The 23,038-nt window shown below is 45.8% G+C and overlaps 1 protein-coding gene across 2 annotated transcripts in view; it reads left to right on the top strand.

The window, feature by feature from the left end:
- myo10 (myosin X) overlaps nucleotides 1-23,038 on the top strand; it is a 91,893-nt gene that overhangs the window by 63,602 nt on the left and 5,253 nt on the right. Inside the window, exons 8-32 of one of the 2 annotated variants that reach the window (XM_027290484.1) lie at nucleotides 140-224; nucleotides 312-415; nucleotides 745-874; nucleotides 1,877-1,995; nucleotides 2,095-2,241; nucleotides 2,607-2,707; nucleotides 3,036-3,102; nucleotides 3,346-3,438; nucleotides 3,916-3,984; nucleotides 4,079-4,161; nucleotides 4,683-4,791; nucleotides 5,017-5,097; nucleotides 12,171-12,295; nucleotides 12,875-12,989; nucleotides 17,085-17,191; nucleotides 17,269-17,502; nucleotides 18,219-18,258; nucleotides 18,404-19,363; nucleotides 19,455-19,575; nucleotides 19,779-20,022; nucleotides 20,498-20,593; nucleotides 21,363-21,456; nucleotides 22,079-22,134; nucleotides 22,233-22,375; nucleotides 22,814-23,005. In XM_027290484.1, coding sequence (XP_027146285.1) covers nucleotides 140-224; nucleotides 312-415; nucleotides 745-874; nucleotides 1,877-1,995; nucleotides 2,095-2,241; nucleotides 2,607-2,707; nucleotides 3,036-3,102; nucleotides 3,346-3,438; nucleotides 3,916-3,984; nucleotides 4,079-4,161; nucleotides 4,683-4,791; nucleotides 5,017-5,097; nucleotides 12,171-12,295; nucleotides 12,875-12,989; nucleotides 17,085-17,191; nucleotides 17,269-17,502; nucleotides 18,219-18,258; nucleotides 18,404-19,363; nucleotides 19,455-19,575; nucleotides 19,779-20,022; nucleotides 20,498-20,593; nucleotides 21,363-21,456; nucleotides 22,079-22,134; nucleotides 22,233-22,375; nucleotides 22,814-23,005 — 3,715 coding nt within the window. Of the gene's footprint in view, nucleotides 1-139; nucleotides 225-311; nucleotides 416-744; nucleotides 875-1,873; nucleotides 1,996-2,094; nucleotides 2,242-2,606; nucleotides 2,708-3,035; nucleotides 3,103-3,345; nucleotides 3,439-3,915; nucleotides 3,985-4,078; nucleotides 4,162-4,682; nucleotides 4,792-5,016; nucleotides 5,098-12,170; nucleotides 12,296-12,874; nucleotides 12,990-17,084; nucleotides 17,192-17,268; nucleotides 17,503-18,218; nucleotides 18,259-18,403; nucleotides 19,364-19,454; nucleotides 19,576-19,778; nucleotides 20,023-20,497; nucleotides 20,594-21,362; nucleotides 21,457-22,078; nucleotides 22,135-22,232; nucleotides 22,376-22,813; nucleotides 23,006-23,038 lie in introns of both variants that reach the window. The other variant, XM_027290483.1, reaches the window with a different exon arrangement.

Raw genomic sequence — 23,038 nt, 5'->3', positions numbered from 1 at the left:
GACGGTTGGACAGCCGGCAGAGGGTTTGTGCTTCAGGCTCCAAAGATATATTTTGGTTGGAGTGCCGCCTTAAAACAGTTGAATAAAACTGTGTTAATATTAGTACAAGTTCCCAACAGCAATGCTTCTTTTCCAACAGAACCGAGTGGTCCGACAGAACCCCGGGGAGAGAAACTATCACATTTTCTACGCCCTGTTAGCAGGAACCAACACCCAGCAGAAAGGTGGGTCAGGTAAATCTGAATGGCGACGTATTACTTGGCATTAAAATCACCTGCACGCTTCACCTGCGCTCGTTCTTGTTGCTGCAGAGGCGTTCGGGTTGACCCATCCTGACGCGTACCATTACCTGAGACAGTCCAGCTGCCTCGCTGACAAGACAATCAACGACACCGGCACTTTTCAGGACGTTCTGGTACGCAGTGTTTCACGTTTGAATGACACATTTCACCATTTCCCACATATATTTCCATACATTTTATAGGGCTCATTCATTTATTCAGAAGCATAAATCAGGGGTAGAAACTCTCTGAGCGTTTTGATCCCAGCGAGACTGAAAAGTGAAAGCGCTGCTGCCAAACCCAAACCAACAAACACGAAAACTTCAAGTCAGTCCAAACCTCGAGAATCCCCCAGAAGACCGATCAGCTGCTGAAGACAGAAACCAACAGCAGAAACTTTCAGTCCAGAAAAGAAACTTTAAAGTTTTTCATCGACTCTGCGTCTTCTTTTGTGGCTTCCCAGAATTCCATGCGAACGATGCAGTTCACGGAGGAGAACATCGGCGAGATCCTGCGCCTCCTGGCCGGGATCCTCCACGCGGGGAACATCGAGTTCATGACGGCCGGAGGAGCGCAGGTCTCCTCCAAATCAGGTCAGAGGGACTTTCTCCTCACTCATCCACACCTTCATCTGTTATCCATCACACACTGATGTCTCATTAAATGAGGTTCCTCGATGGTTCTGTGAAGGTAAAATAAAGGTTGACAGGGACCTCTAGTGGCTGTTTGAATTATGACGTTTGGTCGTCAGGAAAGAAAGTTACAAGAAGTGACTTTAACTATTAAAATACAGAATTTAAACATTAATCAAGCATGATAACAGACTGAAAAACAGCTTTTATGCACTTAAATTTCGTTGCACAATGACAATAAAGATATTCTGTAGAAGCCTGTGACTTTGACACCAGAGGTCGCTGTTTGTTCCGTTTCCTACCGACAGTCAGCGTTCGTCTCTTTGAACTATGACCTCCGTGTGTCCTAAACTAGTTTCCATTAATCAGACTTTAACCACAGAGCTCATCTGAATCATTTGTGGAACTTTATTTTTTAAGGAAAACCATCAGAATATTGATTGATTTGTAAGATGACAAATGAGCTCCAGTATTTTAGTTCAGCTGAACCTTTTTACAGAATAAAAGCCAGAAAGAAAACCGATAAACTGCAACAATAAAAGAAATAAAATGTTCAAAGTAAATTAAAACCTGTGAGGTAAACAAGTGTTTTTGCTCACACAGTCAAATCCTTCAAAGTAAAACATCCAAACGCGCTCACGCCTTCGTTGACGCTCTCTCTGGACGTTCTAACTCTCTGACCTTTGTGAACGGCCTCGTTTAGTCACTTTATCACCAGACTGAACAAATACTAATGTGTTTGATATCCAAGAGTCAAAGGTCACGTTTGGACAGGCGGTGACAGCAGTTATTGATTATTGAACAGGCGATCTGTGGATCTGCAGCGAGCTGGATGAACGATCAGCAGCTCGTTCCTGCAGGATGTCGAGACGCTGATGCTGGATGAGATTATAAAGAAACTTTTCAGACCGAACGTCTCTGAACTCTCTGCTGACGATGTTTGTGTGCTCCTTCCATCAGCAGCTCTCAGCCGGACGTCCGACCTCCTGGGGCTGAACTCGGACCAGCTGGCCGAGGTCCTGACCCATCGGTCCATGATCCTCCGGGGCGAGGAGATCTCCACACCGCTGACTGTGGAACAGGTGAGGAAACCTCCAGCCGCCTCACCTGTTTAATCACCTGCTACATAACAAAGATTGATCTCTGTGGAGCCTTGACCGTATGTGTGTGCTCCTCTGCAGGCCGTGGACTCCAGAGACTCCATGGCCATGGCACTTTATTCTCAGTGTTTCAACTGGATCATCCGCAAGCTCAACATCCGCATCAGGGGAAAAGAAGACTTCAAGTCCATCAGCATCCTGGACATCTTCGGATTTGAGAACTTTGAGGTAAAATATTGAACACTTGCAGAGAAGATAGAGTTTGTGTTAAGAAGTTCCTCTGTGCTAACATCTATACAAATAGAAAACTAAAAAGTAGAAATAAAAATGTTTTATAGAAATATGAAATAGATCTACGACAGACGACAGAAAGTCACGTCATGTGTTTGAAGCAGGAAAACATTTCTGTGTGATACGATCTCAGATTCTGATATTCTCTCTGGGATGAATAAAGTTTATTAAACTCCGGTCTCTCTCCCGCAGACACACTTGAACTCAACATTTCTCATTTCCTGTGTAACTTTAATTATTATTTATTATATTAAGCAGACGGCCTCTTTGGTTCGTTAACTCTCGGTGTGTGTTATCTGCAGGTCAACCGCTTCGAGCAGTTCAACATCAACTATGCAAATGAGAAGCTTCAGGAATATTTTAACAAGCACATTTTCTCCCTGGAGCAACTTGAATACAACAAGTAAGTGTGGAGGCTGTCAGCAGGGGGCGCTGTCAGCAGGGGGCGCTGTCAGCAGGGGGCGCTGTCAGACGTGCACGCTGTCAGGCTGCTGATGTTTCTGAATATTTAGAAACACAGATGACGAAGGCGTTCCAACACTCCTGCAGCCGCTGAAGCTGTCTTTGTTGTTTGTCCTCTGGTGTTTGATGGACACGCTGTGAGCTGGAAGTTCTGCAGGCAGAGGTCCAGAAAAGATCTGAACGAGTTCTAATAATATATCATATCATATCATATCATTGTAAAATGTCTCTGACCCTTTCCGTTGTCTCTGCTCGGCTGCTTCCTGCAGGGAGGGTCTGGTTTGGGTCGACATCAACTGGATGGACAACGGCGAGTGTCTGGATCTGATTGAGAAGGTACATCAAGAAGAAGAAGTGTTCTGCGTCCGTTATGGGACGAGCGTCGATACACGTTGAGATACCTGCAGGATGCATTGATAGTACAAACTGTTTGTGCTGTTTTATAAGAAGGAACGTGAAACCACTATGCTGAGATCAGAACAGTCGAGAGCCAAATGATGATGACGGCGTTGAGGATGAGGCGGTGGTGATGATGATGATGATGATGATGATGATGCTCATCTCTCTCTGTTTCCATAGAAACTGGGTCTCCTGGCACTGATGAATGAGGAGAGTCACTTCCCCAAAGCCACAGACGACACCTTACTGGAGAAACTCCACAGCCAGCACTCGGTACGACGTCCTCATCATCTCTGACAGCCGGTTTATCTTCACAGCGTCTCTTCAGGAGATGCTGGTTTCTGTGATTTCTGAGCTCCTGTTAGTCAGACGACATCAGGGCTCTGACAGTTTATTAGTTGCTGTAGTCGAAGTAATTGCTCTCGTTTGCATCTGTTGCTAACAGGATACTGACAGCAGAACTTTGGCCGGCTGCCCCGATACAGTGTGAGCGAGCGAAGCAGCTTGACTTGATTTAAACACTGAAGTGACTGGAAGCAGTAACTCTGATTTGAATGAATTAAAGTGAGCCGTGTTAGTCAGGATCCTGTTTAAATAAAAGACTAAACCAGAGACGAGGGCGACTGTGGATCATTTATTTACTGACAGCCTGGTCGTCTCTTTTCACAGCTGCATTAGGAACAGATGGATGTGACATTTTGTTGGTGATATTGTGAAATGAATTAAAGCGTTTCCTTCCTGTTGCTGCAGAAAAACCCTTTCTATGTGAAACCACGCGTGGCTGTGCACTACTTTGGAGTCCGGCACTATGCAGGAGAGGTAAGAGACGCTGCTCCTCTGCTGATCTGTGAATGAGCGTCTCTTTTCTTTGTTCATATAAAACTCACCGACGCCCCCTCGTGGTCGGTTGCAGGTGGTGTACGACGTGAGGGGGATGCTGGAGAAGAACAGGGACACGTTCAGAGACGACATCCTCAACCTGCTGAGGGAGAGCAGGTCGGTATGAATGAACGTCTGGATGACTGGAGCTCTGTCAGATCAGATGAACTCACACACAGTGCTGCAGGAAACAAGATTTAAACTTTCAATTAAACCCCCAGAAAAACTCCCTTAAATATCACAATGACTGTAACATTTGTTCACTTTATTTTTAATTAAATATGGTCCTATAGTAGATGAATGAGTCTCTGATTTCAGCTTCTCTCATGTGAATATTTTCTGTTGAATTTCTTTTGGTTGTTGACAGAAAAGAAACTTTTTGGAAACATTTAAAAAAAACATTTTTTTTAATCGAATAATCGAGAAAATGATCAACGGATGAATCGATCCACAGTGTGACTTCTCAAAGACGGACTGGTGCCATAAAAGTTCAAATGAATGTAAATAAGATATGATCAGACTTTAATGATGATGAGGGGAAATATAAATGACTGATGAAGTCCGTCAGCTGTTGGGATGACGGAGCTCGTTCTTATGTTCATGTTCTGTATTTGAACTTCTCCTCGTGGTTTCATCAGGCTGGACTTTGTCTATGATCTCTTTGAACACGTGCTGAGTCGAAACAAGCAGGACACCCTGAGGAGCACGTCCAAGCACAGACGGCCCACCGTCAGCTCGCAGTTTAAGGTACGTCACGAGTTTAATGCCAAGCCTAAACTTCAGCGTACTATCAGATACTGCAGTAGTTGTAGTAGGATCTGGAGGAGATGCTGCAGGGGCAGTAATGATACTAAAAACATCAGCATAGTTTGCAGGATTCTCTCTGCAGCAGCATCAGTAGGAACAGTAAAACTGACTGAGTGTGTGTGTGTGTGTGTGTGTGTGTGTGTGTGTGTGTGTGTGTTGTTTCAGGGTTCTTTGCACTCTCTGATGGCCACGCTCAGCACCTCCAACCCGTTCTTCATCCGCTGCATCAAACCCAACACACACAAGGTGAGTGACGGAAAACACACACACACACACACACACACACACACATCGTGTTGTCGTTTGTCATTTAATAATCAGTCTTCACCCCCACTAACCAACCAACAGACAGGAATGAGAAGTGTCTGGCCCTTCTGTGTGACCTTTGACCCCTGGTTGCCTAGCAACAGGCTGGAGTAGTGGAGAATGTGCAGGCTAATGTACACAAATGATTACACAGGAAAGAGTGTGACCTACAGACAGACCTACAGACCTACAGACCGACAGACCTACAGACAGACAGACCTACAGACAGACAGACAGACCTACAGACAGACCTACAGAGACAGACAGATAGACAGACAGGCATACAGACCTACAGACAGAACTACAGACAGACAGACAGACAGACAGACAGACCTACAGACAGACAGACCTACAGACCTACAGACAGACAGACAGACCTACAGACAGACAGACAGACCTACAGACAGACCTATAGACAGACAGACCTACAGACAGACAGACAGACCTACAGACAGACCTACAGACAGACCTACAGACATACAGACAGACAGACCTACAGACAGACAGACCGACAGACAGACCTACAGACAGACAGACCTACAGACAGACAGACCTACAGACAGACAGACATACAGACCTACAGACAGACAGACAGACCTACAGACAGACAGACAGACCTACAGACAAACCTACAGGCAGACAGACCTACAGACCTACAGACAGACAGTCTCTTCTAATTGGTCGTCTGGTAGAAACTAACTGTGATGATGAGGAGCTGGCATTATTACGTGTTCATGTTATTTTGTCCACCCGTCTCTCTCTCTGCCGGGCACACTGAGAGGTCTGTGACGCAGACGCAACCCGTCTGTACGTCACCCTGTCTGTGATCCATCCACAGAGACCCCTCTGTGTGTGTGTGTGTGTGTGTGTGTGTGTGTGTGTGTGTGTGTTCATATCTATCATAGCACAGTGAGTCAGTTCTGTTGATGCCTGGTGACGTCACCAAAGCGTCCACGCTCTTAACCCTGCATAACTTTAAGCCTTAATATAATGTGAACAGGTGAGTTGTATATAAATTCACCCTCAGTACAGTTGTCATGAACGGGGAAATTAGCTACAGAGACCAAAACTGTTTTTTGTACCAGGCTGTAAACATGTTTATTTCTGCTGTGAAGTTGGACATTTGGACATGGTGTATTTTTGAGTAGGTGGTTGCAGAGATGCATGTGTTCGCTCTGTGGGTATCTTCAGTGTCCTCTGGGAGACAAACTGGACAGCCGGCGTGTTTTTATGAGGAGCAGCTCGACCGTCTGGACTCCTCTGATCGAATGTTAAACAAGGCTGGATGATGACTTTTGAATGGGGCTTAATGTAGTGAGAGAAGGAGGGCCGGTCCCGGGGGAAACAGGGGTCAGGGCGGCACGACACGTGGCCCCCTAAAAGCCCCCGAGAGGTGCCCCTGTCATCTGCCTGTTTGACGAGAAGTGAAGAATCAACTCTTTAAAGTTTGAAAGTTCTGCATCAGAAACCTTCAGAGTCAGTTTCAGCCTTTTAGATCTTCAGATTTTTGTGACGGCGTGTTGGAAACGCCTGCAGGGTCAGAGGACTCCTGCAGATGGTGAGCGGAGTCTGTGGAAACATCAATATATTGACCGAATGCATAATAGTGTGGACAGACTGTTGGCTCTAAATACAACTGGGACACACACACACCAACACACACACATTTCATCTGTGCATCTACTAAACACACAGGAGTGTTTCGGTAACGTCACGCTGTGTTTGGAAAACTGAAAAACTAAACTTTAGTTAGACGTAAAATGTTGGACACAGACACAGAAATGATCTTAATTTGGACAAACATTTAATTGCTCATTATCTCCGGCCTTCTTTTCCTGGAGGCGACACTTTTTCAAATGCATCTTTTGTTTCAGTTCTCTTCATACATCAACGAGCAGAAATAGACTAAAGTGTGTGAGGATGGGCGACAGCATTGGAGTTGGTAGTTTCTGTGTGATCTGGTGAACACCGCGATACTTCTGCTGTTTGTTCCACAGCTGGGAGACAATAACTCACTCTGTGACACATCCAGCTTTACTCATAAATGCACGTACACAGTAAAATAAACTACACATACGTAGTATGAAGTTAAACGTGGAGATGATGAGTAAACTTCTCTTTATTACCGTTACTATGTAAACTAAGATTATATAAACATGATGAAATCTATAAAGCAGTGATTCATCAAGGTTCAGTTCAGCCAGTCTGAGGCGGCGACACACACACACACACACACACACAAGTCAGCACCGTGTTTGAATGTAAACAGCCTGCTTTCACACACACACACACACACACACACACACACACACACACTCTGTCAAGCCCTACAAGTGGCCCGCACAAATTAGCCTCAGCAGGAGACGCATCGCCATGGCAACCACAGCCCTCCCTCTCTCCACACACACACACACACACACACACACACACACACACACACACACACACACACACAAAAAGGGGGAGTGGAGTTCTGGGTTTGAAAGCCTTTGTTTGACTCTGTGGTGGCAGAGTGCTGTGTGTGTGTGTGTGTGTTGTGGAGTGTGTGGATGTGGATGTGTGTGTCCGAGCCGGTCAGTCAGTGTGTCGAGCAGAGGGAGGACGCTGAACGCAGCTTCTGGGGAAGTTTTCTGTCATTTTCTGTCTGATCTCGACGAATCCTGCAGGAAACGAGGCGTGCAGCCGCGATGTGACGGTGAGACCTGATGCATGTTTGGAAATGAAGCGGTGCGTTCAAGTTGCAGCTGAGGGGTTGTTTGGTGCTGTGGTACGAGGGGAGATGCAGCGGTTTGTGTTCTCCTTATTCTTTGCAGCCTGTTTGATTAGTTTCACAGTGACATGCAGGGAAAACTGATGCTGATGGTGGAAATGCAACAAAATAAGAAGTCACATTATCAAGCGTGCACGTCTGAATGTGTTTTTGAATGACACCAGTTTGTATCCAACTCTCCTCCTCGCTCAGTTTCAGACACAGTTATTCAGAGTGAATCAATGTTTGGACTGCTGCATTTCTCAGATAGCAAGCTCTTTAAGATGTGGTGCAAAGCTGAGAGGTCTGTTCAAAGATCATTAAATATTAGAAGAATCGAGCAGAATTAATGTTTTTTTTTGCAACAGCTTCTTTCTTAATTGCTTAAACAACAAGAATTCGTCCGTCAGCGTCATGGTTGCTGTGTAATGTCGCACTGAGCGGACAGAAAGTCCCTCTGATGTTTCCTGTTTGTCGTCTCGTTAATTGGACTTGAAGGATTCACATCGAATTACAAGATGGAAAAAAAAAAATCATCATTTGACTTGAGATTAAGCCTGCGAGCCATCGCTCTGTGAGCACATGATTAGTATTATAATTGAGCTTGGGAGTCAAAGCATGAATGAGGTTGAATACATAATGAGTAGACTGTTTAGTTAATGACATGATAATGAGGAGAAAGAAGCTTCTCTGCTGATGCTTCTGTAAGAACGGCTCAGCTCTCTTTCTAATGAGATTTCACTTTTGTTTGAAGATTACCAGACGTCACTGTTGATCCTTCAACTAAAGCTCAGATGATTTTTCTTTTCTGGAATCGATCTTTGTGATGCTGAGATGAGGAAACGATGTCAGAAACATCCGTCAGTCGTCCTCCTCATGCCAGGCGTATACATTTATTTGTTGTTGCTGTACAACTTGATCATCTCTTCGAACATTTGTTGGTTCCAGCTTCTCAAATGTGAGAATTTGCTGCTTGTCTTTGATTTACATTGTAAACTGAGAACCTTTTGGGTTTTCGAGTAACTTAAAAGCGTCACTTTGGTCTTGGGTCTGGGTCTTTGGACAATTCATGGACTAATGTTCTGATTAGAAACTTGATCAGTTGATACTTCTGGAATGATTTGTTGCATCTGTAGACTCTGCTCTTTGTCCGGCAAGTTGATATTCTCTTTAAAAGGTCAGCTAGATCATCTTAATGACCTGTTGTGTGCTCATCATGGTTCAGATTGTTCTGGTGGTCTTAATCATTACAAGAATTTGCACAAAGGTCATTTTCTATGCAACTTAATTATCCATGATATCTGCCTGTCTTTGTATTTATTGTTTCCACCTCAGTGGCTCCACCTCCTGTAGGTTTCCTTTGTCTCATGGATGTTTTTGGGGGAAATTCAAACCCACAAGAATCCTCCATGAAACTGGGTCAGGCTTAAATCCAGCAGGGTCAGGGATTTAGGTTGGATTTCTGTCTGTCCATGAGCAGAAATCATTGTTCCAGGGATTCCCCCCAAAAACTCAGTGGAGGAGCCCGACTGAGCAGTGAGTGATAATCCCAGCTGGCTCCCACATTGAAGACCCGGACGCCCAGAAGCAAACAAGACTTTTCACAAAGCAACACAGAGGTCTTAGTCCTGTTTAAAGCAAGAATGTTGATTCTTACGGAGAGAGATAGTCTCCCAACGCTTTGAACTTTAAAGGTAGAACAATAATATGTCGTCCTATGATAAAAAATATGAGCTGGAATGTGAGAATTTGCTGCTTTCCTCTGTCAATCTTTGGGGTTTTGGACTGTTGGTCAGACAATTAGCAATCAGAAGATTGGATTTGCTCATTGGATGAAAAAGTAGATTCATCTATATTCATCAACATTTAAGGTTTCTATCAATGGCAGAAAATCTTTTAGGTGGAATCGAATGTTTTCCTAAAGAGCGGCGATGATCTCTTCATCCAGAGAAAAGTGGACTCACCAGAGGTCGCCTGAGGAAAATCTCATTTAATAGTTTCTGAGTAATGACCAATAATCTCTCAATCTGCCACTTGGGGCCATTGAAGTGAAATTGCAATCTTATCTGACAGTAACTGTAACGTAGCCCACACAGGATCCAGATAAAAGTAAATGGACCTGATGTCACGGATGATTTTGCAGAACTGTCAAAAATAAGCATCCTGCCTTCATCCAAGAGTCTTTAGGTGTGCTTCATGTTTTCATTGGAGGTCTAGTCTAACTGGTCAGGGCATCCTAACCCTAAACTCTAAACCCTAAACTCTGCCAACTCATAATGAACGTCAGTGATCTCGATCCATAAAGAGAAAATGTTCATACTCTCCAACTTCCAAGACTTAAATGTGTTTTAGCCACAAACCTTTCATGGTGGAGCTAATCTAATCCTGATTTTGTTCGACCTGCAGAGGTGTCGACGAATTAACGGAGAATCTTTACAAAATGGGAATTTTTGCAAACAATTACACATAGAATGAAAAAGGCGTCACAGCTCTCTGCACCTTCTGACGGATGGACGGCTCGTCCTGAGTCCCCGCTGGTTCCCAACCCCCTCGGGAGAGAGCACCACCACGCCCCCCTTTTGTCCTGTTGAATGCCCCAAGCGCTGAGTCTTTTTTGCAGGGAAGTTAGGCTGAGAAAGACACTGAGTTTACCCCCTCAAGCTATTGTTGTCACGCCCCTGTAGAGGCCTGACATGGCCTGGATGCTGATTTACATCACTGTTGTTCTGAGCTGATGGATTGGATGGTTGGACTCTAAGCTAGTCAGACCAAACTATCTTCATTGAAGCATCCAGGAGGGCGAAATCCTGAAATGAGACACAAAGTTGTTGTGATTTTCTCAAACTTTCTGAAGTACAGAGTCTGTTCTGCATTATTCTGTGTAAGACTCTTTCTCTGCAGGGATACAATGGGGGTCTCAGTTTGAGTTCTTCATTCTCACTTCAGGCAGCTTTAGTTTATTCATTTTTAGACATACTGAATGGAACTGATGAAATGGACCTTTCTGAAATAGATGAAGTGGAAAGCAGCGTCTCTTTTGCTGCAGGACCTTCAAAATGACACAGCATGAAACTTCAGAAGGTTCAGAATGAAATAAAGATAGAAAGGAAGAAAGAAGGAGTGATTCCATTTACCGCGACGGTCATAAACCTCCCGAAAAGAGAGAGAGAGAGAGCGGTTGTTGACGTCCCTGAAGCAGCTGAGCCAAAAAGAGGAAACGACAGAGATAGAGGACAGAGGGCTGCTTCCTGACACCGCTCGGCTTTGTACGCCTCAAGCCCAGCCGTATGCAAATTTAAGTTATGCTAATGAGGTCCCCTGTGCGGCCGTCAGTCGTTAAAGGGCGCCATTCAATCACTCGGTCAAGATCTGGTGGTGAATTGGCCTCTCTTCATCTCAGCAGCTCCAATGGGCCATCAACGGGCTATCAGGGGAGACGGACACTGAATAAAGGCGGCATTACGAGCGGGTATGAAAGCAATCTCTCATTCTGAGCCCCCCTCCTACGCCCACCGAGGTTACAGGGTGATCGGGGTCCCCGGGAAAAATGGCTTTCACTGAATGCACTTCTGTACGCGATGATACTATCTCAATGCCAAGTGTGTTTTTTGGAGGGTTTTGATTCGTTGCCGTCTGCGTCTGTCGTACACGTCGCACTCTTGAGTTCAAAGTTGTGAATGCGTGGTATGCGGTGTCGCGTACGTGAATGCGTGCACATGCGAAGTTTAAAGGGGTGGAAGGGGGCGTGTGGTTTGCAGACATCATGTGACCGTGTGACGGACTCGAGAGGATTCAAAGTGCTGCAGGAATGTTCTTCAGCTGGAGACTTTAGCCTCTTTCCGCTGCTCGTAGTTTTGGTTTTAAAACATTTTCGGTCTGGTATGAAACCAACTGTTAAACCCACTTTACAATATCTGTGCAAAGGAGTTGGTGGAGACCAAAAACTGAGCTAATAGGAGAGCGAATATTGGACTTAACTTTTGTCAGGTGAGCATTAATGAAAGGTTAAAGTGTGCATGATGCTGTTAGATTCTTTTGAGATTAAACCTTGGAGAGCGAGTTACTTTAGTCTCTTGGGTTTTTATTTGAATGTACAAACATCAGCATAAATATAGACAATATAGATGTGCGATAAAATCACTTGAATATTTTCTGTTCATGTTTTCCGACATCAACATAACGTTTTTCTTCCTTGACATATTAATCAGATCAGAGTGTGTGTGTCTGATATTTATTCTGAATTTCCATCTTCACTCCGTCATAGATGCCTGACCAGTTCGACCAGACGTTGGTTCTGAACCAGCTCAGATATTCTGGCATGTTGGAGACGGTCAAGATTCGACGCACCGGCTTCCCCATCAGGAGACATTTCCAAGACTTCTGCTCCAGGTGTGTGTCTCTGTCCACCAAGACTTTCATACATTGCTCTTATATGCATTACCTCAGCACATGCATCATCTTCTATCCTCATGTGACGTGTATCAGGGACCAACTCAGAATTTAGCTTCACCCTGGTTCCTTCAACAAAAAACAACACCATCACGTCTACAGCGTCGCCACCACTAAGCTTAAAGTGTTTGACATGTCCTTGACAACAAGAAGCTAAATGAGGCTTCAGAATTCAAAAAGTTTGGTGTTTACTGCTGTATTTCATGTCGTAGGACAAAACATGAAAGTCTCTAAAGTTTGTGCTGAGCACTGACTTCGAGACGATGGAACCAGAGCTGCTTCAGAGGTTTTAGGACGGATTTCTGCAGAACTCTGTTGATGGTTTTGTCCGCTCTGCTCTGATTAACCTCTGCAGGTTAGCAGCCATGAAATGATCTGTCGGTGTTGAACTCCAAAGTTCTCAGTTCTTAAATCGGTGCTTGATTCGTTGCACTGCGAGGTTAAAAAAGTCAGATGAGGATGAACCCGAGCAGCAGTCTCTGTAGAACAAACCTTTAGTAACATCTAATGCTTCTTCAGGTACAAGGTGTTGATGCGGGATGTGATGCTGCCAGATGACCCCAAGGGGAGCTGCATCCAGCTGCTGCACCTCTACGACAGCAGCAGTGCAGACTGGCAGCTGGGCAAGACCAAGGTGAGGACGGACGTCTTTGCTTTTACACCCACAGGAAGTTGTTTACTCATCATCCCGTCCTGTTTTTGACGCTTTGATTGCATTCATGAAGTAAAGGTCTTCAGGAGACCTGAACCTGGGCCTCAGTCAGGGCATCACACGGCGTGAACATGCATTTCTTTTAGTGTAACACAGAGAGAGTCCCATCCTGTGCAGAAGTTCATTTCCAGCTTTTTAAAAAAGTTCAAGTGTGTTTCTTCAGAAGATATTTACATTTCCCATCTATCTGCAGTGAGATATTTATCTCCCTGCTCACTTCTCTACAGTATAATTGACTTTTTCCTGTCACGCTGTGAGTTCCTGAATGTCCCGCCATTCATCCGGCTGATCCGTATTCTCCTCGCTATCGTGAATATGACTGGATGCAGACTTACTCTGCCACTCGGGGCGGCCGATCCATTTTAGCTGCACTCTGCTCCCCTCGAGGCTTAATTTGGCTTCACGTGTCTCACAAATCCAGCTCGATGAAACCATTCCAGAGCTCAGGTACCTGTGTGACTGCAGGCTCCGAGTGTGTGTGTGTGTGTGTGTGTGTGTGTGTGTGTGTGTGTGTGTGTGTGTGTGTGTGTGAGATCATGAATAATTGAAGTCCAGAGCACCTGAAGCGTGAATCCAACAGTTATTGGATCCAGTCTTCATCCCCCTCCCCGTCTATTGCTCTGTGCTTCCACTACACCGGATCAGAAAGAATAGTGTGTGTGTGTGTGTGTGCACACGTGTACTGTGAGTGTGTGTGTGTGTGTGTGTCTGTGTGTGTGTTTGCTGTGGGGAAATGACAGATGGGGGACACAGATCCCTAATCACAGCATGACCGTGTGATGCTACAAGAGGTGACTGTAGTGGAGGAAGCATCTATGTGTGTGTGTGTGTGTGTGTGTGTGTGTATTTGAGAGAGAGAGAATATAGAATCAGGACGACATCACACAGGTGAGACAAGTGTCACCTGAATGATAAAATATATGTGCGTACAAAAATAACCAAATCACAGTAAACTGACATTGTCTGTGTGTTCACAGTCAGATACTGTAACTCTACAGCAGGATGTCGATGAATCACAGTAAATATAAAACTGCTGTGAGGTCACAGTGATTTACAACATCAACAAGGAGCTGAACTATGAATCGATCTGAATGTCGTACGTGGGATTCTTCTTGGTGTCGTTGGTGAACGTTGACCAGACTCCGTCCGTGTCCCTTTGTGTCGTCTTGATTAAAAACTCCAGACATTATTGACTTTTGGACAGAGGCACACGCTGGTTTGCATTTTTACGTGCAGACTGAACTGAACCGTGGTGTGTCCCCACAAAGCTGCCTGTAAACCGTTAAATCAATTCTATCTCCCTCGGAGGGATTCGTCTACTTTGTCCCGCCGCCTCCCTCACACTGAGATTTACATCGAGCCGGCCTCAGCTCCTTTCAGTCGGCACATGTCCCGACTATTGTCTCTGAGTTTTTTACAGCCTTAAACTTAATTTCCTGGAAGTGATGCGGCTCTGCCTGCATCTCCCAGGGTTCAGTTCTCTCCACGGGCTTGACCTGTCACGGCGAGCGGCGCTCCCCCGACAGCACGGATCAAAAAGTGTGCAGAGGCTTAGTGCTCAGCTTTTGTTGCACTAATTAGCATAGTAATGATTAAAAAGGATTAGTTGTTCAACTCATTGGGATGCAAATGTGTGCGCTCGTACACGGGGCCGCACTTTGAGCATGTGTGACTCATGATGTTTAATAAAGTGACGCTGTGTTTTGTGTGTGTTTGTTTGTTTACGACGTGGGGACATAAATCTGCTCATGCATTGCGGGGACTCACAAAGACCAGGTCCCCGCAAGGCTAACCTTTTTATTCTATGTTTTAAATGTGTGTCTGGATGTATATTTACTCAGCAGAGCTTCACGAGCACCAAAAATCTCAGAGCTTCAAGTCAAAGTTTCTCTTTATTTTTCTTACTTAAAAAATAAGGCGTCTGTCTTTCAGCCTTTTATTTCACCAACCACTAAAAGTCAGTCCCACATTTACTCTTGTCCGGCGGCTTCTTGCTCGCTCACTCTCTCCTTTTCTCTTCTTAGCTTCCTCCGTCAGCGTCCTCTTCACTCTCTGCTCCTCTGCCATCATGTCCATAGAAGCTGCTGAGCCTGGTTACCTCCTCTTCTTCTTCCTGGTAGTCCATAACGCCTGTTGGTACAAACACCCGTCGCTCTGAGCTCACCGCCAAGCTGACAAAATGAGCTAACAGCAGCTACAGCTGTCAGCAGTTTACTTCACTGTCCATCATAAACTCTGTAAATCACAGAGAGTTGAGGCGGAGCAGCCGGAGGACATCAGAGGGAAAACCAGAAAACATTTCCTCCATAAAATGTTTTCGTCAGCGTCCTCTTCACTCTCTTCTCCTCTGCCATTATGTCCGTAGAGGCTGCTGAGCCCAGCTCCTGTTCTGGCACGACACTGGCTCCGCTCCCCCGTCACCTACAAGCCTGAAACTCTCCTCTTCCTGTCCAACACCTGTCTGGTTTTGGAGTTTCATTCTGCTCCGATGCTTTGAATACTGTTGCAAATGCTTCTGTGACCTGACAGCAGCTGAATTATCGGGGAGATGTTGTGTGTGTGTTTGTCTTGGTGTGTGTGTGTGTGTGTGTGTGTGTGTGTGTGTGTGTGTGTGTGTTAGGGCATGTACTGCGTGTTTCCCTGTTGGTTAACCTGCTTTTCGGTGACGTCCAAATCACCCCGATGAGTTTATATTTCCTTCCCCCTGAAAATCTCATTAGTGCTTCACCGCTGAGGATTCAACACGTTCAACACTGTCACTGTGCCGACAACACACACACACACACACACACACACACACACACACACACATCGTTCAACAGGAGAAAAGCAATCTGTATCCTGTGCCCCCGTAGCACCGTGACATTTCCCCAGCATCTCTGTCGTCCCATATCTCATTTTCCTCCCTCCCTAATCGGATTAACCCCCTCGCATCCCTCGGCGGGCCCAGGTTCCTCTATCAGTGGAGGACAGCTTGGCTTCTGTAGCGGACAGCTGCACTAAATGCCCGTAAGATCTTTTCACACGGAGAGATGTCGCTGAAGTCACTCTGCAGTAATCTGCACAGACAAAAGAAGAGGAGGGTCTGGATTTGATTTGTGTCGGCGTCTTTGTTCACCTCGATTGTTCTCCTGTCTGTTAAAAAAGGAGGGACTGCCTCTTTTAAATTGTGTTTGCTTGTAAATTCATAATGTGTGAGTAATGGATTACTGCATTAGTAGATGTAATCTGTGTGTACGTTAGGTTGAGGCTGGAAGTCAAACGAAGAATCTTTGTTAATCTTCTTTCTGTTTAGTCACGTATTAAAATCCAATAAAAATCAAACTCATTCATATTAAAAACAAAATGAAAATGCACAGTCATGCTGTGAAACAACACGAGGAAGCCGTGCAGTGAACTCATCACACGCTCCTCCTCATGAGGACCTTCACGTCTCATGATTCAAACTCCAGGTCAGTCCAAAGATTCTCCAATCTCACTGAGTCTGGGAAGCCAATATCTGAGAATAGTGCTGATACAAATTATCAAATAACCGATGAGTTAATCACTCATTAAAGTCTTGAATGCCAATATTTTCAAGCACTGACCCCGTGAGTTCCCTAACCCCTGCAGTAGACCTGACACATGCGACATATGTTGAACTAAAAGGTGCAAAAGAATCAGCACGTTTGTGGAACTGTGACCATGCGGATAAAACTGACTGAGTGATAAAGCATTTCACTGGTTTCACTTCACAAAGTGAGGATTAGAATAATAAATGAATATAAACAACGCGTTTCAGAAATCAACAGATAAATTATTAATGTCATTTTTACAGTTCTGCAAAGAGTTGTTGAAGTTGTATTTTGACTTTTTCTCTTGTCTGTACATGCACTAAGAAGTGAAAGGTCTGCAACGCTGCAGTGTTTATCTGAACATTGATAGAATAACAATAATGATCAATTCATATCCTTCTCTCCTCTCTCCTCTCCTCTCCTCTCCTCCTCTCCTCTCTCCTCTCCTCTCCTCTCCTCTCAGGTCTTCCTTCGGGAGTCTCTGGAGCATCGCCTGGAGAAGCAGAGGGAGATGGAGGTGCTGAAAGCAGCCATGATCATCCAGGCTCACGTGATGGGCTACATGGCCAGGTACGAGTCCAGAACTTCAGAAACATTTTAAATATTTCTCCTGACGTTTGTTAACTGTCTGTCGACGCCACGCACAGGAAGCAGTACAGGAAGCTGCTGCAGTGCATCGTGGTCATTCAGAAGAACTACCGGGCTTTCTACTGGAGGAGGAGGTTCCTGCTCCTCCGCTGGGCAGCGCTCACCTTCCAGAAACGCGTGCGAGGCCAGCTGGCCCGCCGGGCCTACAGCCAACTGCTGGAGGAGAGGAGGAGGAGGAGGGAGGAAGAGGAGCGCTGCAGGAGGAGGAGGGAGGAGGAGGAGGAGATGGAGAGGTGAGGCTGGTCAAGTGAAACGATTAGTACTTCTTTTAAATACTCACTGAGCCGAGAAAACAAAGACGGCAGCGCCACCTACAGTCCGTCAACAGGAAGTCCGTGGCTGGATTCTAGAAACGCGACGTCATGATTGAACCCCACAACATTTTCTTTACATCACAGTTAACTCATAAATTTTAAACTTTAACCCTGTGAGTGTTTCAGGCTGCAGAAGTTACCGCACACGGTAACATTCACCCACCGAGGGTGAAGTAATATGTGGAAGATTTATTTCCAAATTAACAATCAGACGTTTGTCTTACTTCAAACTGTCACGCACCTGGTACAGAGCAAAACATGTTAGTTACCTGTGAAGTAGCCTGACATTCGCTGATTGGCTGGAGAGAGTCACATGATTCTGCTCAACATTTGGGTTAAAACATCCATCCAACTGTTAAAATATATTTTCTTACGATGGTCTAAAATTCTTCTTCAAAGCGTACTGTCCGATTTCATGAATCGATCATGACAAGAAACAATAAATCTGTAAAATCAGATTTATGAAACACATTTACTCATGCACATTTAAGTGGACGGATAACGAAACCTTCTATAATGAAGTTATTTGGATGGATTTCTGGGACGTTAATGGCACAATGAGACGAGTTTTGGTAAATCTCATCTGTTGCCGTCTGGTTCAGTCAGCTGACGTCTGTCTGTTTGTGTCTGTGCAGGAAGAGACAGAAGCTGGAGGCTGAGAGACTCGCCAGAGAGGTAAGATGAATCTGATGATGAAGGAAAGAGTGTGTGTTGTATTCTTTTCTATTTATATTTCATTAACGTTCATTATCATATTCTTTAACCAAGGATCAGAGACAGCAGGCCAGTGTTCACCATGAAATCTTTCTTCCATCCTCAGATCGAGGAGGCCAGAAGACTGGAAGAGCTTCATCGCACTGAGGAGTTGGTGTCTCTGGCTCAGCCTCCGCCTCCAGTGGCAGCTGCAACGTTGTCAGTCGGCTTGGAGGAGCTGGAGTCAGCAGAAGCCCTCGAGGAGGCATCTGAAGAAGAGGAGCCGGTCCGTCCTCACGAGGCCACTCAGGTGGAGGAGATCCTTCGATTGGAGCGGGAGATCCAGGTGCTGCAGAGGCAGAAGGAGCGTCAGGAGCTCTCTCTGACCGAGGCCTCCCTCAACCGCCTGCAGCTTCTCCGTGACCAGGAGCTCAGGCGTCTGGAGGACGAGGCCTGCAAGGCGGCGCAGCAGTTCCTCGAGTCGCTCAACTTTGACGAGATCGACGAGTGCGTGAGGAACATCGAGAGCTCATTGGGAGTCAACGAAGGTGATGAGAAGGAGAAAGAGGGGAGACGGAGGAGAGGCAATGACGAGGAAGAGGTGGACGAAGGGTTTGGGGCTGATGACGAGGCCTTCAAAGACTCGCCGAACCCAAGCGAGCACGGCCACTCGGACGGCCAGCGGACAAGCGGGATCCGAACGAGCGATGACTCGTCTGAGGAAGATCCATACGCCAATGATGGAGTGATCCCACCACTGCCGCCGACCACCCTGCTTCACCAGCCGCTGCCTTTACCACCGGTGCCCCCCGTCTGCCACAGCGCCTCATCCAGCGGGGACTCAGCCTACTGCCACCCCCAGGCTTCATCAGAGGCTCAGTCCGATGACCTGGTGGAACTCATCCCACCAGACGAGGATTCAGACTACGACCAGGACGACTACGATGAGGGCGCCATCGTGTCCAGTGGCAGCGTGGCCTTCTCCAACCCTCGCAGCGGCCAATGGTCTCCGGACTACCGCGGCTCTGTAGGCACCTACAACAGCTCAGGGGCTTACCGCTTCAGCTCGGAGGGGGCTCAGTCATCGGTGAGTTGGGTTTGCTGATCAGGCATTAACTCAACAGAGAAGCAGTAATACATCGAGTGATCTTGAATGTGTCGTTTGTCTGTATGTTAAGTTTGAGGACAGCGAGGACGACTTCGACCGGTTTGACACCGACGACGAGCTGTCGTATCGGCGGGACTCCGTCTACAGCTGCGTCACGCTCCCGTACTTCCACAGCTTCCTCTACATCAAAGGTAATTCCTTCATTACACCACTCGATTCCACAGTTTTTCAAAATAAAACAATCGCAAAAAACAGACAATAAAAGGAGCCAGGGTAACCAAGTCAACAACATCTGAGCAAGTCAACGACACACTGATCCTGGTGGGCCACGAAGCCATGCAGATTTCTTTACAAGAAGCAGTGCAGTCAAACAGAATCTCGTTTTCCTCTGCAGGCGGTCTGATGAACACGTGGAAGCGGCGCTGGTGCGTCCTAAAGGACGAGACCTTCTTGTGGTTTCGGGCCAAGCAGGAGGCTCTGAAGCAGGGCTGGCTGCACAAGAAGGGAGGGGGATCGTCCACGCTGTCCCGCCGCAACTGGAAGCGGCGCTGGTTCGTGCTGCGGCAGAGCAAGCTCATGTACTTCGAGAACGACGGCGAGGAGAAGATGAAGGGCGTGCTGGACATGCATAACGCCAAGTGAGGAAACCCCGTTTTTATAGCACCATTAAAACCAAAGCTAACATTACAGAAACCGTCACGTGTTCGTACCACGGAGATGTTTGTATGTACAATCGATGAATTAGACCTCAAACATTATCACAGTAACAAGGATGCAGTCCTTCTAATGGCCACTAGATGTCGCCTTTATCGCAAAAGTGTTGAAGTTTCAGGAAAGACGACGACTTTCTTTCTTTCTTTCTTATTTTTATTCCTTTATTTATTTTAAACAACATTAAAAGCACAGAACAAAACAAACAGTCAGCTTTATATTGAGGAAGCTGCAAAGTAGAAGGTGTAAGTCTTTGTAAAAAATAGAAATAGAGTTGAACGTGGGGTCGACATCATTCTGGATTCTGGAACTCGAGGTGCGACGTAGGATTTTGCACTGGGTCAGACCACGTCTAGACCTCCAGAGAGATTTAAATGATTTTTGTTTTTTCGTGATCTGCAGAGAAATCATTGATAACACCGGTAAGGAGAACGGACTCGACATTGTGATGCCGGAGAGGACGTACCATCTGATCGCAGAGTCTGCAGAGGATGCCAGGTGAGGTCAGGCGTGTTGTTCTGAGCTGCACGTGACCAGAAACAAACACGAGTGGTTAAAAATCAATGCACAGCTGACCAGGATCAACCAGGATGATGATGCACTTCATCATGTTGTCCTGTGACATTAACATCAAATTGGAATCACAAATCTAAATCTGAAAATTCAGAAACAATCATTTTATTTCTCTCCTCGTTGTCGTGTCACACTCAGTCACACACACACACACACACACACACACACACACTATAACGAGGAGGAGGTGCTGCCGTCGCTATGTGGTCAGTGTGCCGGTTGCCCCTGGCAACACATTGATTTCCCTCTCAGAGGGACAGTCCACTTCCTCCATATATCTGCCCTGACAGGAAGACGAGCTGTGTGTGTGTGTGTGTGTGTCTGTGTCTGTGTGTGTGTGTGTGTGTGTGTGTGTGTGTGTGTGTGTGTGTGTTGGCAGCAGGTTTACAGTGGCAGCCTCTCTCTCAGTGTGAGTCAACATCAGCTCCATATGTCTGAGACAGAAATGTTCAGACAGAATCTGAACATTTCTGCCGTATCTGTGCACACACACACACACACACACACACACATTTTGTATAAAAGCCCCAAAAGGTCGATTGTACACAGTTTAAAAAAAAAAAAATCTAAACACAAATTAAACAAATTAAATACTAAACGAGTTCTCAGCAGTTTGGACCCTCACACACGTCCGGGTCACTGTCGTTACCTTCATGTCTTGATGATGCTGATGATGCCGTCTCCGTGGTTACAGCCAGTGGTTCAGCGTGCTGAGTCAGGTCCACGGATCCACAGAGCAGGAGATCCGAGAGATGCACGACGAGCAGGCCAATCCCCAGAACGCCGTGGTGAGTACTGTGGGGAGGGGGCTGGGCAGCAAAGCACCGTGGGAAATGGAGTTTAGAAAAATACAAAAAGACAAAAATCTTCTTCATCAAACTTCAAAACATTTAAACTCAGATTGATTGATTGATTGTCACCAGTACCAGGTTTTAAAACTTTCTGGATCAAGTAAAATTGAAGAAAATATTTTAATAAACGTTTTATGTGCTCGTTGCACATCGATGCATATTGTGAGAACACGTGAATGTTATGTTGTGTTGTAGTTTTCTGCAAAGTACGATTGTTCACATACAAGAAATTTCTCTAAAAATCTAAGGAAGATAAAGAAAATCAAGTATTACACCTATAAATTATAATAAAACAACACAGACTTTAACGTCTCTTCTTCTTTGTCCGCTGACTTTGTTACGACCTTTAAAATCCACTTTACCATCCGATGTTCTGTCGCAGCTCTTTGTGTTGAGCTGACTGCACACGTGTGTTTGAAATGCCACATCCTTTTTTTTCAGTGGTGTGTGTGTGTGTGTGTGTGAGTGTGTGATAATTGGTTTCCACGGGGTAGACGGAGGTCAAACTCATTATCCACACCCTGAACACTGTTACTGAACTCCCTCTCTCTCTCTTCAGGGAACGTTGGACGTGGGGATGATCGATTCAGTTTGTGCTTCAGATAATCCAGAGAGGTGAGAACCTTCATCAAACCTCGCGTCACGTCTGCGGCTTTTCTCTGTGCACGACAGAACGTGTCCGTTAGATTAAAGCCAGCGCTCTCCGTTCACAGGCCGAACTCCTTCGTCATGATCACGGCGAACCGCGTGCTGCACTGCAACGCCGACACGCCCGAGGAGATGCACCACTGGATCACTCTGCTGCAGCGCTCCAAAGGAGACACCCGCGTGGACGGACAGGAGTTCATCATCCGAGGTGACAACGCGCCGTCACTTAAAGCTCCTTCTCTCTCTTCTTTGAGGGCTTGGAGTCTATCCCAGAATGCACTCAGGCAGAAAAACAGATCAGATTTACAGCTGCAGACACGTACAAACAATATCAGAGGAAGTCTGCTGTGGAAGCTGAAAACATCAGAAAAACCAAATACATTTCTATGTTAGTCCTCTAATACTTCTGTTCTTTAGTTGTTTGACCTCTGCAGGGTCACAAACTCCATTCAAGTATTTTAATGTTTTTGAATTTAAAAACTAAAAAAGTGACAGGAAATGTGAAAGTAATGAAGCTCAGAAGATAAAAAGTGGAAAAAAGATTTTAGCTCATTCAACGTCTGGGGGAAAAACCTCAGTCAGGTTTCACACTGAAGGTTTTAGGTGCTGAGCTGACCCAGATATTTTCTTGTTTTGTCTCCACCAGGCTGGCTGCACAAAGAGATGAAGAACAGCACCAAAGCGTCGCTGAAGCTGAAGAAGCGCTGGTTCCTGCTCACCCACAATTCCCTGGACTACTACAAGAGCTCGGAGCGTAACGCCCTGAAGCTGGGAACGCTGGTGCTGAACAGCCTGTGCTCAGTGGTTCAGCCCGACGAGAAGATCTTCAAAGAGACCGGTGAGGAAAAAAAGAGAAAGCATCGACTTCGAT

The sequence above is a fragment of the Larimichthys crocea genome, chromosome II (assembly GCF_000972845.2).
Source record: "Larimichthys crocea isolate SSNF chromosome II, L_crocea_2.0, whole genome shotgun sequence".
NCBI classification, from domain to species: domain Eukaryota; kingdom Metazoa; phylum Chordata; class Actinopteri; family Sciaenidae; genus Larimichthys; species Larimichthys crocea.
The sequence above is the reverse complement of the archived record's forward strand: the minus strand, read 5'-3'. Positions and strand labels throughout refer to the sequence as shown.